This window comes from Antechinus flavipes, chromosome 1, assembly GCF_016432865.1.
Source record: "Antechinus flavipes isolate AdamAnt ecotype Samford, QLD, Australia chromosome 1, AdamAnt_v2, whole genome shotgun sequence".
Taxonomy (NCBI): domain Eukaryota; kingdom Metazoa; phylum Chordata; class Mammalia; order Dasyuromorphia; family Dasyuridae; genus Antechinus; species Antechinus flavipes.
Genome location: NC_067398.1, coordinates 675,424,657 through 675,438,678, shown reverse-complemented (window position 1 = coordinate 675,438,678; position 14,022 = coordinate 675,424,657). Strand labels below are relative to the sequence as shown.

Genomic DNA, 14,022 nt, shown 5'->3' with positions numbered 1-14,022 from the left:
GGTCAGAGAACTTTTGAGAACCTTTCAAATTCTAAATCTGTGGTCCTACAAACAAATTTCATCACTGATATTTAACGAATTGTGGGACTTTGGGCAAATCTCTCTGATCTCAGTTTCCTCATCCATAAAATGAGAGCTTTGGCCTAGTGGGCCTCTAGGGTCCCTTCAACTTTAAATTTATGATTCTAAGGATCTCCTTGCTGTCTAAACTCTGTTTCTTTCTCCTAAACAGGACCTGTGTCCCGCTTCCCTCCCGTCGTCCAAGGAAAACCAATCCACTGATTGGCTAATTCGGGAAAGTCTCTTCATTGTAGCATAAAGAGAAGGTCCAGATAATGGAATCTCGAAGGGCTCAAGTCCTTCCATCCTGTGTTCTAACGGGCTTCAAGATTCAGTCTCTATACAACATCTGGGAGAGAAGGGAAGGGAGCAGTAGTGGGAAAGGGGGAGGATAAGGAGAGAGGTGGGGGGACAGAGTCCAAAAGGAAGTGACTCGAACGATTTGGGGCCACTTTGTTCTCCCCAAGGCCAGCCTCCTTGCCACTCCTCCGCCCCCCTTTCTCTCCGGACAACGCCGGAATACTTTTGTTTACTCTCCCGCAGAGGCGGGGGCGGAGAACCTGAACTGGGCGCGGGGGCGTCAAAGTCCAGCCCAATATAAGGACAAGCCGGGACAAGTTCATTCATTCTCCCTCGCAGCTATCTGGTCTCCGCCATGCTCGGGCTCTCTTTGCGTCCCCGGCAGCTGCGGCTGCTGTCGCTACTCCCGCTGCTGCTCCCGCTGCTGCTGCCGCCTCCGTCCAGGGCAGCTGAGCCGGGGGACCGAGAGCGCAGCGAGCAGCTAGAAGCCATCCGCAGCGCCATCCTGAGCCGGCTCGGGCTGTCCGCGCCCCCGGACGTGCGCCCGCAGCTTCTCAGCTCCGCGGAAATCCGGAGGTTGCAGCGCCGATATGAGGAGGCACTGACCCAGCTGCGGACCAACCAGAGCCTGGAGGCTACAGGCTCGGGCCGGAGTTCGCGTTTCCCTAGAGTCCCCAAAGTCCGGATCCTGATGCCTAAATGTAAGCGACCTGCCGGTCCTGCCTAGAAGAGAAAGGACACGAAAGGGTGTAGAACCCGGGAATTTATAAGGTAGAACGCAGAAGCACAACCCTGGAAGAGAGCTTAAAGTTCTTGAATGATAGGTGGGCTTTGTTTAATTTTTATGAGACCAAAGAGGGAAGGAAATTTGCCCGCCTTCCGCTAGTTAGTATCAAAGCCTGGACTAGAAGCCGGGGCTCCTAACTTCCGAGTTTAGTGCCCTCGGCATCCCTGCTCCCAGCTCCGGGGCACGATAGGGTTCCCTGGGGCTCAGAGTGCCAAATGACACGAGGGCCTCAGGGCCCCGAGTAAAGAGAAGGGATCAGAGATCGGATAAACGCCACACCGAGATGCGTCTGAGAGCCCAAGCTCACCGAATAAAGCCACAAGAGCGATCACTACCTGTTTTATGGAAGGGGGCGGGGGGAGGTGAGGAGCTTTTCTAGGAGTCGGAGGGGGAATTGGAAGCCCAATCTATGTTCTAATACTTTTTGGATGGGGGAGAGGGGAGAGGAAAGGGGAGTGACTGGGGTGAGCGCGGGCTGAGGAAGGGGGAGTGCTGGGGAGGATGGAGGCGCTCCTTCACACCTTTCCCTTCTCTTCCCTCCCTTTGCAGTGGAGCTCAGCCGGGACGCCCCCGACGAGCGCTTCCACCTGCTCCTCCACCGCAAGGCTCTGACTGCGGGGGAGCCGGAGGAGACGCGGGTGCTACGCGCCCAGCTGCGGCTGTTTCTGCAGCCACCATCCCCGCTGACCCCGACTGAGTGGGCGCCCTCGCGGTTAGATGCTGCGCCCCAGACCCTGACGCTCGACCTGACGCGGCCGCTGCAGCGCTGGCTCCAGCGCCGTCCGGCTCCGGCGCCCCTGCTGCGGCTGCCCCTGGCTTTGCCTCCCAACGTGACTCGGGAGCTGCTCCGGCAGCCCCCGGGCCCGCGCGCCAGCCTGCGCGTGGAGCTCCAAGAGCTTCCCCGACCCCGGCGGGCGCGAGCGCTGGAGCCCGACAGAGCCTGCGGAGAGGGAGGCGGGAGACGCTGCTGCGTCCGCTCGCAGCGCGTGTCTTTCAAGGAGATCGGCTGGGACAGCTGGGTGCTGGCGCCGCGAGAATTCGAGATGCGCTTCTGCGAGGGCTCGTGCCCGCAGGGCTACAGGCCGGCCAGCATGCACGCGCAGCTCAAGGCGCGCCTGCACCGCCTGTCCCCCGCCCTGGCGGGCCCGCCCTGCTGCGTCCCCTCTGCCTACGAGCCCATGATGCTCATGCACTACGGCAGTGATGGACAGATAGCGTTCACGCCCTACGAAGACCTGCTCCCCACGGGCTGCCACTGCGCCTGAGCCCCCGGACTTGCGCGGTGGAAGGGACCGGTCGTTGGCGGCGTGGGAAGGGCGGGCATCCGGCTGCCAGGCTGCCCAGCCTCCTAGACGTTCCCAAGCTGATCTCCAGACTTCGAATCCGGAGCGACTGAAAAATATAGCTGGGCTGGTCCCCGTGGGCGCCTCTGTGATATTGGCCAAAGAATGAAGCTGAAGGTGGCCCACGGTGTGATGTTTCCTGAGAGGCAGCCGTTATTTATAGAAGCATATTTATTGATAATTTATTGGGGGGGCGGGAAATGAAAGATTTGTATCACTCTTGTTTTCTGGCCAGTATTTATAATGACTTCTGTTACACCATGGATCCTCTGTTACTTTGGAGAGTGGATTTAAAATACTAAAACTGAATCAGGTTGAATCTTGAGTTGGGAGAAGGGGAAAGGTTTTGGTCAGAAAAGAACAACATATGTATGCAAAATAATATGTAATATATACATATTATTATATATAATGTAATAATAAAACATATATCATATGATGCAAAATAATGTATAATAATAATGATATATACTCAGACCTAGCTTTGAACCTCATCAGATTCCTTAATGGTTCTCAGCTTTATCTGTAAAATGGAACTAATATTACTCTACACCTGTTATCAGGAAAGCGCTCTTAGTTCAAGGGAAAGTTCAAATTATCATAAATTCTCTTCACTGACTCATGATGGCCTGAAGCGGGAGAGTTCATTAAAATTTTTTTTAAAAATTTCATCAAGGCTTGTTTTTTCTTTTCTTTTTACAATGCCCTTATTTGCTATCTCACAAGAGTACTTATTTTGCCACTATAGCGAAGTATATTCTAGTAGGTCTCTACTAAGAGGGAAGTTTTTTCTTATTTGTTTTCCAAGTCCAGGATGATGATGATGATGATGATAATTAGCCTCTATATAATGCTATAAGATTTGCAGTGTGTTTACATTTGCTTTTTCATTTGCTTTTCAATAACCTGAAAGAGGTTCTATTATTCCCATCTTACAGAGGTCAAAACTGAGGCTGAGAAAACTCAGGTGATTTGCTCAAGGTAACAGTCTGAGGCAGGAGACTTCCTGGGTTCAAGAGTAGCACTCTAACCCCTGTGCCACCTACCTAGCTAATATATGATTTCATTTTGTCCTCACAGGAATTTTGCCCATTTTACAGATGAGGCTACTGAGTTAGGCCAGGGTTTAAATGACTGGTCCAGAGTCACACAGCTAGTTAAGTGTCTGAAACATGATTTCTAATTTAGGTCCTTCTGGCTCCAAGGCGCATATTCTATCCATTGGACCAAGATGTGATCCCAAGTCTTTAAAGACAGAGATATGCCTTGGTTGGATCAACCCACTAGTATAAGTTTTGACTATGGGCCCAACTGATGACTCTTGGCAGTTCTCCAGAGATTACAGAATTCTAATCCAATTTATACTCAAAGAAAATCCCTATTTAACTATGCCTGAAAGTGGTCCACTTAAATTCAGAGAAGTTCATTACCCAGCTGAAATTTTTTGATTTAAACAACTCATGAAGGCTATCTTGGAAACACTGGAATTGGTCATGAATACACTGAATATCTCGTCACTAAGAAAAAGTCAGAACCTGAAATTAGGTCTCCTGTGATGACAGCTCAAGGTTTGTCTCTTTAACTCCCATGGGAAGGCAGGAGGGGCTGCACAAAAGGTAATGGAAGAGGGAAAAGACCTAAAGAAATTCAACAGTGGGGCTTTCAAATATGGACCCACCAATGGAGGGGACATGAACCAGAATAACTACTTTCTGCCTTCTATATTCATCAGTCATAGACAGCAGGAGAGTTCAAAACAGGAATCACTCACAAGTGAAATAGGAGAGAAATCTTTTTAAAGTCCCATTGCCTGATCTGCAGCAGTCCTGCTAGCCTAATGCTCCACGTATAGAAGGTTTCCTCACTTCCTAAAGCATTGTACCAGATGGAGCTAAGCCAAATCAATCACATTCTCTAGTTCACAAATCTGTGCGGCTTTGGGAGACTGACAGGTCAGGATTTCCTGACTTCTGACCTACCCCTGGTATCCAACAGTTATTGGGCAGCAGAAGCTTATCCTGGCAAAGTTACAGGCCAGGCTGAGTCTGTCTCTTCTCTGAACACCTGCATCAAAGTCTATGTTCCATCAAATAGGTTTAAGTCCTTTTGTTCTTCTGACTCGTGTAACCTTGGACATGACACTTTCCCTTTATCCTGTATTCTGTCCTGTAAAGTAAAGGAGTTAGTCTAGGTTTTCTCCAAAGGCTTCTTCCATCTGAATTCCCATAGTCTCAAAGTTGGAAGGAAAAGAGCCTTGTTCAACTAAACCTGAATAAGAATTCTTTTTATACTGTTCGTAACAAATCCTGTTAGCATCAGGTCATAGATTCAAAGCTGGAAAGGACTTTAAAGATCACCTCTCATTTTACAGATTAGGAATTGGAAATCCTGAGAAGAGGTTAGTGATCAAATGGGTTAGTGGTCCACCATCTTCCTAAGCATGTGTACTTTCAACTTTAGTGCCTGTAGATGTTAGAGCTGACTGAGCAAGGATAAGGAAAAGGAAGTTAAAGAGGGGAAGAACTGTTACTGTAGCTGTATGAGAAAAGAACCTTGAAATGCAAGGGTCTTCGGTAAGGTCAAGAAGAAACAAGAGATCTATGGATCTTACTGATGAATATTGATGAAAATGCCTTAAATAAAATTTTGGCAAATAGGTTATAGCAAGATATTCAGAAAACATAGCAGTAAGCAATGAGATGAATTCTAATACCAGGGATGCAAGGATGTTTTAACATTGGGAAATAACTAGCATAATCATTGCATAATAAATTGTTGTTTTTTTAAATTTTTTAAATTTTTTTATAGCTTTTTATTTACAAGATATATGCATGGGTAATTTTTCAGCATTGACAATTGCAAAACCTTTTGTTCCAACTTTTCCCCTCCTTCCCCCCATCCCTTTCCCGAGATGGCAGGTTGACCAATACATGTTAAATTGCATAATAAATTGTATAGCATAATCATTGCAAAGATACTGGAGTTGTTTGAGATTTCCTTCTCCAGCTCATTTTATAGATGAGCAAATTGAAGCAAACAGAGTTAAGTGACTTGCACAGAGTCACACAAGTAACTGTGAGTAAGTGTCTGAGGCTACATTTGAACTCAGGTCTTCCTGACTCCAGCGGGATCTCTATCCACTTGGCCACCCAGCTGCCCTCCACAATGATAGGGGAATCAGAATTAGCATGTTCAGAGATCTCCAAAGCTATACTTTAGCTAATATAGCAACTTTACACTTATTTTTAATAGATCCTTCGTGAGATGTCAGGCTGATTAAGGAAGCTAAGAGATATGTCAGGGAAGCCTGAAAAAGTTAGTTGCCACCAATACATAATGTATGTTCTCCTTCTAGAGACAGAAAGCTAATGCAGATAGAGCAGACTAGCAAGGGAGAGTCAGAAAAAATGGAGTGCGACAACCAAGTATTCAGTAAACTAGAAAATTTAATTAACTTCGAAAAGACATTCCTACTTGGGGGGGGGGGGGAGAATCCACTGGGAAAATTAGAAAACATCTGGCAGAAATTAGGCTTAACCCAACACTTTACACCACATACCACCATACATTCTAAATTCATATGTGATCTTAATATTGAAGATAATATATAAAAAAATTAAGGAAAAACAGATCATATACTTTTCAAAAGTATGGGTATGGATGTTTTTAATAAAAAAAAAAAAGGATGGAAGCATTTACCAAAAAAACAAAATTATTAACTTTGATCATGTGAAATTAAAAATCTTCTACAAATGTTAAATGGATGCACCAAAAATAAAAAGGGACAGTCAAATGGGGAAAATATTGTAGCAAATTTCTGAAAAGGGTTTCCACCCAAATTATATAAATTAACAGATAAAATAATAATATAAATCGAATGCCCAATAGATGTATCAAAAATAGATACATCAAAATAGATGTATGAGGAAATGGTCCTAAAAGAATTACAAACTATTAATAATCACATGAAAGAATGTTTCAAATCCCTAATAATAAAATAAATGCAAAATCAAAACAACCCTAAGGTTTTACCTCACTCCTAGCAAATTGGCAAAAATGTAAAAAGTTGGCAATAGCCAATATTGGAGGGATTATGAGAAGATGGAAATACTGGTGTATTAGTGATAGAAATGTGAATTAGTAAAAAAAAAAAACATTTTGGAAAACAATCTGGAATTATTATAAAGTTATTAAAATGTTGATGCTCTTTGAATCAAAGATTCAATATATATTGATACTTTTGGATCATCACTTTTATTATTATCTCTTGGAGGATATAATTATATTATCTTGTCTCTGATATCAAAGAATTAGAAGTAAAGTAGATGCTCACCAACTGAAGAATGTGTAAATATTGTGATAAATGAACATAATGGAATATTAGTGTACTGTATGAAGCTATAGATGTGATGAATACATCAAAGCATGCAAATATCTCCATGAACAGATGTAGAGTGAAGTAAGCCGAGCCAAGGAAACAATATACACAACAACTGTAATACTCAAACAGAAACACACACACACACACACACACAATCAACAGTGAATGTTGCAAAATTCTAAAGAACAAGCATGACTCAAAAGCATAGATATGAGAAAACATTTCTACTTTTAATCCATCACATTTTTATAGACATTAGAGGTATGCAAATTTTGTGCATTGCACAAATTTTTATACCTTTTTTGAGCTCTTAATCAACCTATGGTTATTTTTTCCCTTTTTTGTCTTAAATATATTTTATATGTGGGATGATTCTCTGAACAGGAAAGAGAGAGTTGCTGAGAAATATTACGATGATTTAAAAAAAAACTCAAAAATACATCACTGAAAACTTTTTTTTTTAAAGTGAAATCACAATTTGATCTGTATCCCAAAGAAATTTTAACAAAAAAGGAGGAAAGAAGCTATTTGTATAAAAATATTTATACCAGCTCTTTCTGTGGTGGCAAAGAATTGGAAATTTAGGGGATGCTCATAAATTGGGGAATGGCTGAAAAAATTGTGTTCTGCTGTAAGAAATGACAAACAGGTTGATTTCAGAAAAACCTGGAAAGATTTACATGAACTGATATAGTTCAAAGTGAGCAAAACAAGAACAGTATAGACAGTAACAGCAACATTTTATGGTGAACAGTTGTGAACGACTTAGCTATTTTAAACAATATAATGATCTAAAATAATCCCAAAGCACTCATAATGAAAATTGTTCTATCACCAAAGAAAGAACTGAAGGAGTCTGAATGCAGATTAAAGCAAACTAATTTTCTCTTTTTTTTTCCTTCCTTCCTTTCTTTGTTCTTTCTTCTTTCCTTCTCCTTTCTGCTTTTCCCACAAAATGGCTTATATGAAAATATTTTATATGATTAAATATATATAACCCATATCAGATTGTTTACCATCTCAGGGAAGAGAAATGAGAAGAAAGGAGAGTTAGATTTTGGAATTCAAAACTTAATAATGAATGTTAAAATGTGTTTTTACATGTAATTGGGGGAAATCTTTTTGAAAAATTGATGAAGACAAGTTTCAAAGAATTACTAGTGCTTGTGTTCTCCAAATTACAGCATGAGTTGCTAATATTTTGCCATAATAAATATGAGTCTCTTATTTCCTATGACATCTCTAGCCATCTTTACTTGCTCCAGGGTCCTCTCTTGACTCTTGTGTCCAAAATCATCCGGCAGAACTTTCATGACATAGTATCTTACTTATCATACTTCCTAGTATCATGTACGGGATCAGTGACAGTCCAGTATAATGGTCCACTGCCTCTCTCCAACTTTGCCTCAACAGTAGAGTCTTCTGAACACTGGTATTTGAGGTCTTCAGAATTCCTGCCTCATTTCTTGACTCCAAACATTTCTCATAGTCTCTCATTGGTCATCAGTTCCTGTTGCCAGTTGTCCACTCCTGAGATGGAGAGACTTGGTTCATTGAAATGAGGTTCATATATACTGCTGGCATACTGTTTGCTGGAGATCTCAAAGCTTCAGCTGCACCAGATTTTGCTTATGTCCTAGTTCTGTGGGTCTCACATGGAACTTTCACTTTTTCCTTAGATAGCATCATGACTTTGGTGTTCCACAGCTTCAGGGCAGGGCATTTGTCCACTTCCATATTAGTAACACAGCAGTGTCACTACTGGATCTGTATCCCAAAGAGATCATAAAAAAATGGAAAAAGGACCCAAGTGTACAAAAATGCTCGAAGAGGTTCTTTTTGTTGTGGCAAGGAACTGGAAATTGAGTGAATGCCCTTCAGTTGGAGAATGGCTGAATAAGTTATGGTATATAAAATGTATTGGAATATTATTGTTCTATTAGAAATAACAACAGGCTGATTTCAGTGAAACTTGGAAAGATTTACATGAACTGATTCTGAATGAAATAAGTCGAACCAGGAAATCATTGTATACAGTAACAAGATTATGTGATGATCAACTGTGATGGACTTGGCTCTTCTCAACAATGGAATAATGCAAATTCCAATGGAAAGAGAACTTTTGAGACTGAATATGGATTAAAGCATAGAATTTTCACTTTTTTGATTTTTTGTCATTTTTTTCCTTTTTAGTCTAATTTTTCTTTGACAACATGACAAATAGGGAAATATATTTAAAAGGACTGCACATATTTAATCTATATTAGATTGCATGTTGTTTTGGGGAAGGAGAAGAAAAGGGAGAGTGGGAGAAAAAATTGGAACACAAAGTTATTTTTTTTTAACATTTAAAAACTTTATTTATTTTTTATTTATAAAACATATGCATGGGTAATTTTTCAACACTGACCCTTGCAAAACCTTCTGTTCCAACTTTTCCCCTCCTTCTCCCCACCCCCTCTCCTAGATGGCAGGTACATGTTAATGTCCTGTCCATTAATGCCAGTCCAATATATGTTAAATATGTTAAAGTATATGTTAAATCCAATATATGTATAAATATTTATACAGTTATCTTGCTGCACAAGAAAAATCTGATCTAGAAAGAAAGAAAAGTACCTGAGAAGGAAAACAATGCAAGCAAACAATAACAGAAAGAGTGGAAATGCTATGTTGTGGTCCACATTCATTTCCCATAGTTCTTTCTCTGGATGTAGCTGATTTTCTTCATTATTGAACAATTGGAACTGATTTGAATCATCTCATTGTTGAAGAGAGCCACTTCCATCAGCATTGATCATCATATAGTCTTCTTGTTGCTGTGTATAATGATCTCCTAGTTCTGCTCATTTCACTTAGCATCAATTCGTGTAAGTCTCTCCAGGCCTTTCTGAAATCATCCTGCTGGTCATTTCTTACAGAACAATAATATTCCATAACATTCATATACCACAATTTATTTAGCCATTCTCCAATTGATGGGCATCCACTGTGTTTCCAGTTTCTTACCACTACAAAAAAGGGCTGCCACAAACATTTTTGCACATGTGGGTCCCTTTCCCTTCTTTATTATCTCTTTGTGGTACAAGCCCAATAGTAACACTGCTGGATCCAAGGGTACGCACAGTGTGATAACTTTTTGAGCATAGTTCCAAATCACTCTCCAGAATGGTTGGATTTGTTCACAATTTCAGCAACAATGTATCAGTGTCTCAGTTTTCCCGCATCCCCTCCAATAGTCGTCATTATTTTTTCCTGTCATCTTAGCCAATCTGACAGGTGTGTAGTGGTATCTCAGAGTTGTCTTAATTTGCATTTCTCTAATCAATAGTGATTTGGAGCACCTTTTGATGAGACTACAAATAGTTTCAATTTCTTCATCTGAAAATTGTCTGTTCATCCTTTAATATCAATTGGAGAATGGCTTGATTTCTTATAAATTAGAGTCAATTCTCTATATATTTTGGAAATGAGGCCTTTATCAGAACCTTTGAATGTAAAAATGTTTTCCCAGTTTATTGCTTCCTTGCTAATCTTGTCTGCATTGTTTTTGTTTGTATAAAACCCTTTTAACTTCATATAATCAAAATTTTTCAATTTTGTGATCAATAATGATCTCTACTTCTTCTTTGGTCACAAATTCCTTCCTCCTCCACAGGTCTGAGAGGTAAATTATGCTATGTTATTCTAATTTATTTATAATCTCATTCTTTATGTCTAAATTATGAACCCATTTTGATCTTATCTTGATATACAGTGTTAAGTGTGGGTCAATGCCTAGTTTCTGCCTTCTAGATTCCAATTTTCCCAGCAATTTTCGTCAAATAGTGAATTCTTATCCCAAAAGTTGGGGTTTTTGGATTTGTCAAACACTAGATTTCTATGGTTATTGACTATATTTCTGTGACCCTAACTTATTCCACTGATCAACTAGTCTATTTCTTAGCCAGTACAAAATGGTTTTGATGACTGCTGCTTTATAATATAGTTTTAGATCAGGTATAGCTAGGCCACCTTCATTACATTTTTTTTTCATTGTTCCCTTGAAATACTTGACCTTTTGTTCTTCCAGATGAATTTTTTTGTTATTTTTCCTAGGTCAGTAAAATAGTTTCTTGGGAGTTCGATTGGTATAATACTAAACAAATAGATTAGTTTAGATAGTATTGTCATCTTTATTAGATTCTACAGACCTATCCAAGAGCACTTGATATTTTTCCAATTGTTTAGATCTGACTTTATTTGTGTGGAAAGTGTTTTGTAGTTTTGCTCATATAGTTTCTGATGTTCCCTTGGCAGATAGATTCCCAAATATTTTATGCTATCGACAGTTATTTTGAAAGGAATTTTTCTTTGTATCTCTTGCTGTTCAATTTTGTTAGAGATGTATAAAAATGCTGATGATTTATGTAGATTTATTTCGTATCCTGCAACTTTGCTGAAGTTGTGGATTATTACTAATAGCTTTTTAGTAGATTCTCTGGGGGAACCCAAAGTCTTGCAGAAATGAAGTGTAAAACTATACTTAACATATATTTGGAAAAAAATAAAGTACAACTGAAATTTTTTTAAAAAGATACTTGTCAATTTTTGAGGAGGAAAAACTATAATATCAGTTATTTATCACTACTGCATATTTGTGCCTTTGTTCTAAACACAATCTCTGGCCGCTTCAAAACCCCAAATTCTAACTTGGAATATAAGGTATATGTGTATGAGATGTTGAGTCTCACTGTTACTCAAGTCTCTGCTAGCAAATGTGATAACTTTCTTGCTCCATAAATGCGTTCAAGCCCTTCAAGCTTTATCTGTGTGCATTACAAAAAACTTGTTTGGATCTGGGTCAATAATAGTGCTTGGGTGAAGTAGCTTGTTCACAATTATACATCCATCAGTTTCCAAAGGGCTTTATGGATTTTAAGACAATTGCCACAGGTATGGTACAATTCCTATTACACATAATCCCTGCTTTGGAGGAATGGATGAGGCTGATGGTTGCTTGAGACCAGGAATTCTAAATTGTAGGAGTAAGCCTATTGTGTTTCAGCATTAAGTTCAGTTCTATTATAGTGAGTCCCCCAGGTGTGAAAAACCTCCAGGCTACCTAAAGAGACATATTAGCTCAGGTCAGGAAAAGAAAGTAGATGGCGGAGGTGGAAGAGGAGTCTTCCAATTAGAATGCATTACTTCCTCATCTCTGCTTTTTTAGAATCCCTTAATTTCTACCTGAAGGGCTACTTTTGTTGAGGGATGAAAGATACCCTAATAGTGATGGGGTCCCCAGGCCAGTGTCACAGGTTTTTACAAAAGAATTCGCAGTCCCGATCTGCCGGCAAGGTTTTTAGCAAAAAATGGGTTTATTATACTGAGAAACAACTTCCCTCAGTGGGCTATTCCTGATAGTGATGAGGTTTAGATTTTGAAGTTGCCTTTTGTCAGGGAACCAAATGATGAGATCTAGATTTAGGGAATGAGATTAGGGTTCCTGGTGGTCAGGGAATTAAATGATAAGGTCTACTGGCAGATTTGGGGTTCAGGGAACCAAATGGAGAGGTTTGGCTCCTCTATACCCCGTTGGGATTTGGGGCAAGGGTTGGGAGTTTTGGGAAACCCCATTCTGGAAGTGCAGAGATTATCTGTACATGAATTTACAAACCCGAAAAGGCTAAACCAATAAAAGAAGTTTATTTTTGGCATTGGGAAATCAGCCTTGACTATGCAAGAATAGAAAGGTTGAATTCCTCAGTGGAGGAGTTCTGGCAGGGAAGTAAAGTTTAGAGAAATCCGGACAGAGAGGCAAAAGGTCTCGTTAGGGAAATAGGTGAGGGAGATAAAGAGAATATTATTCCAGTGAGCAGAGGTTCCCTTGGCATAGAATAGCATGGCATGGCATGGCATGTTAGGACCTCTGCAAAGAAATGAGTTTTTAATTGCCATTTTTATAAGGAAGTCTTTGGCTACATTCCAAGCCTGCTCCATGGGGGCTGGGCTAGTGGGGGTTATCTATAAGCTGGATTTCAGTTTGAGCTGGATTTGAATAGAATTGAATGAGTCTCTTTAATTCAATAGGGCTGGTATATCCAACTCAGATAACAGAATGAAGCTGTTTGTCCTCTGGTAGGGTCTCCATAGAGGCAGGATTCAAGGAGAATTTGTCCTTCAAGGAGTTTTAGAGTTTCAGGATCCCTTCTTCAATAGGAATTAGCAAAGGTTTGGGTACAAAGGTTTGGGTACAGAATCTTGACTTTTATTAGTTTTCTATGGTTTGGGGCTAGGGAGCAATTAGGGGCTAATTTTCAAATCAATAAAGGGGGATGATTCTTTCCCAGACCAAAGTGATTCCTAGATCAATTGAGAAGTGAAAGATTCCCATGGGAAACTAGGTAGTTCTCTCAAGGGAGATTCAGGTGGGTGGGGATCATTTTTAGGAATTTCCCCAGGCCAGGTAGCCCATCATCCACAAAGATCAGGAAGACACAGAGTCCTTATTATGCCATTTTGATCCGTTTGCATTGGCTTACCTACGTACATATTATTTCCCTTTCACCTGCTCCTTGAGGGCAAAGGTTATTTTATTTTTGTCTTTTTTGCATCTCAGTTCCTGGCACATATTAGACATATAATTCTGTGAGTAAATGCATGGTTAGACTGATGGTTAACAAATACATATGGGTAAAGGACAGATTTTTTTTCCTATCCAGTAGAAGATAAAGATGGTTACATAAAAGAATTTTCTTTTTTTAAGAAGCATACATACTTAGCAACTCTTCTTTTCTTCTATAGCCTGATCCCCAAATCCTTGAACTTCCAGTTGTTTTCATAGTAATCCCCTCCTTCCCCAAAGCTAGAATGGTTTACTTGAATGGAATAAACTGAGTGAAGACCTCTCATCTGAATGTGGCCTTGAACTATGAGACTTTGCATTAATAAGTTGAACTATAGCTAAAAAAACAAACAAACAAAAAAAAACCCCACAGGTGTTGGATTGTCTTGGATGATTATTTCCCTTCCTATTTCCCCTGTGTGGAATTAACTGAGCGAAGACACTCTCATGGGAACATAGCCTTAAACTATACCTTAATTGTGACTTGAGACTTTATAATAACAAATAGAACTATAGCTTAAAAAAGTAGCAGATTTTTGTCTCCTCC

General features: G+C 40.3%; 1 protein-coding gene across 1 annotated transcript; it reads left to right on the top strand.

The window, feature by feature from the left end:
* Positions 1-281: 281 nt before the first annotated feature.
* On the top strand, positions 282-3,161 carry LOC127545217 (growth/differentiation factor 15-like). The gene is made up of 2 exons (XM_051972334.1): positions 282-1,061; positions 1,697-3,161. Exons 1-2 carry the CDS (start codon positions 716-718, stop codon positions 2,410-2,412), a joined length of 1,062 nt encoding a protein of 353 aa, XP_051828294.1. The 5' UTR covers positions 282-715; the 3' UTR covers positions 2,413-3,161.
* Positions 3,162-14,022: the final 10,861 nt, after the last annotated feature.

Excerpts from the sequence above, each read along its gene's own strand:
- LOC127545217 (XM_051972334.1), top strand. The coding sequence starts at position 716 with ATGCTCGGGCTCTCTTTGCGTCCCCGGCAGCTGCGGCTGCTGTCGCTA. Across the intron at positions 1,062-1,696 it reads CCGGATCCTGATGCCTAAAT|TGGAGCTCAGCCGGGACGCC; the intron begins GTAAGCGACCTG and ends CTCCCTTTGCAG.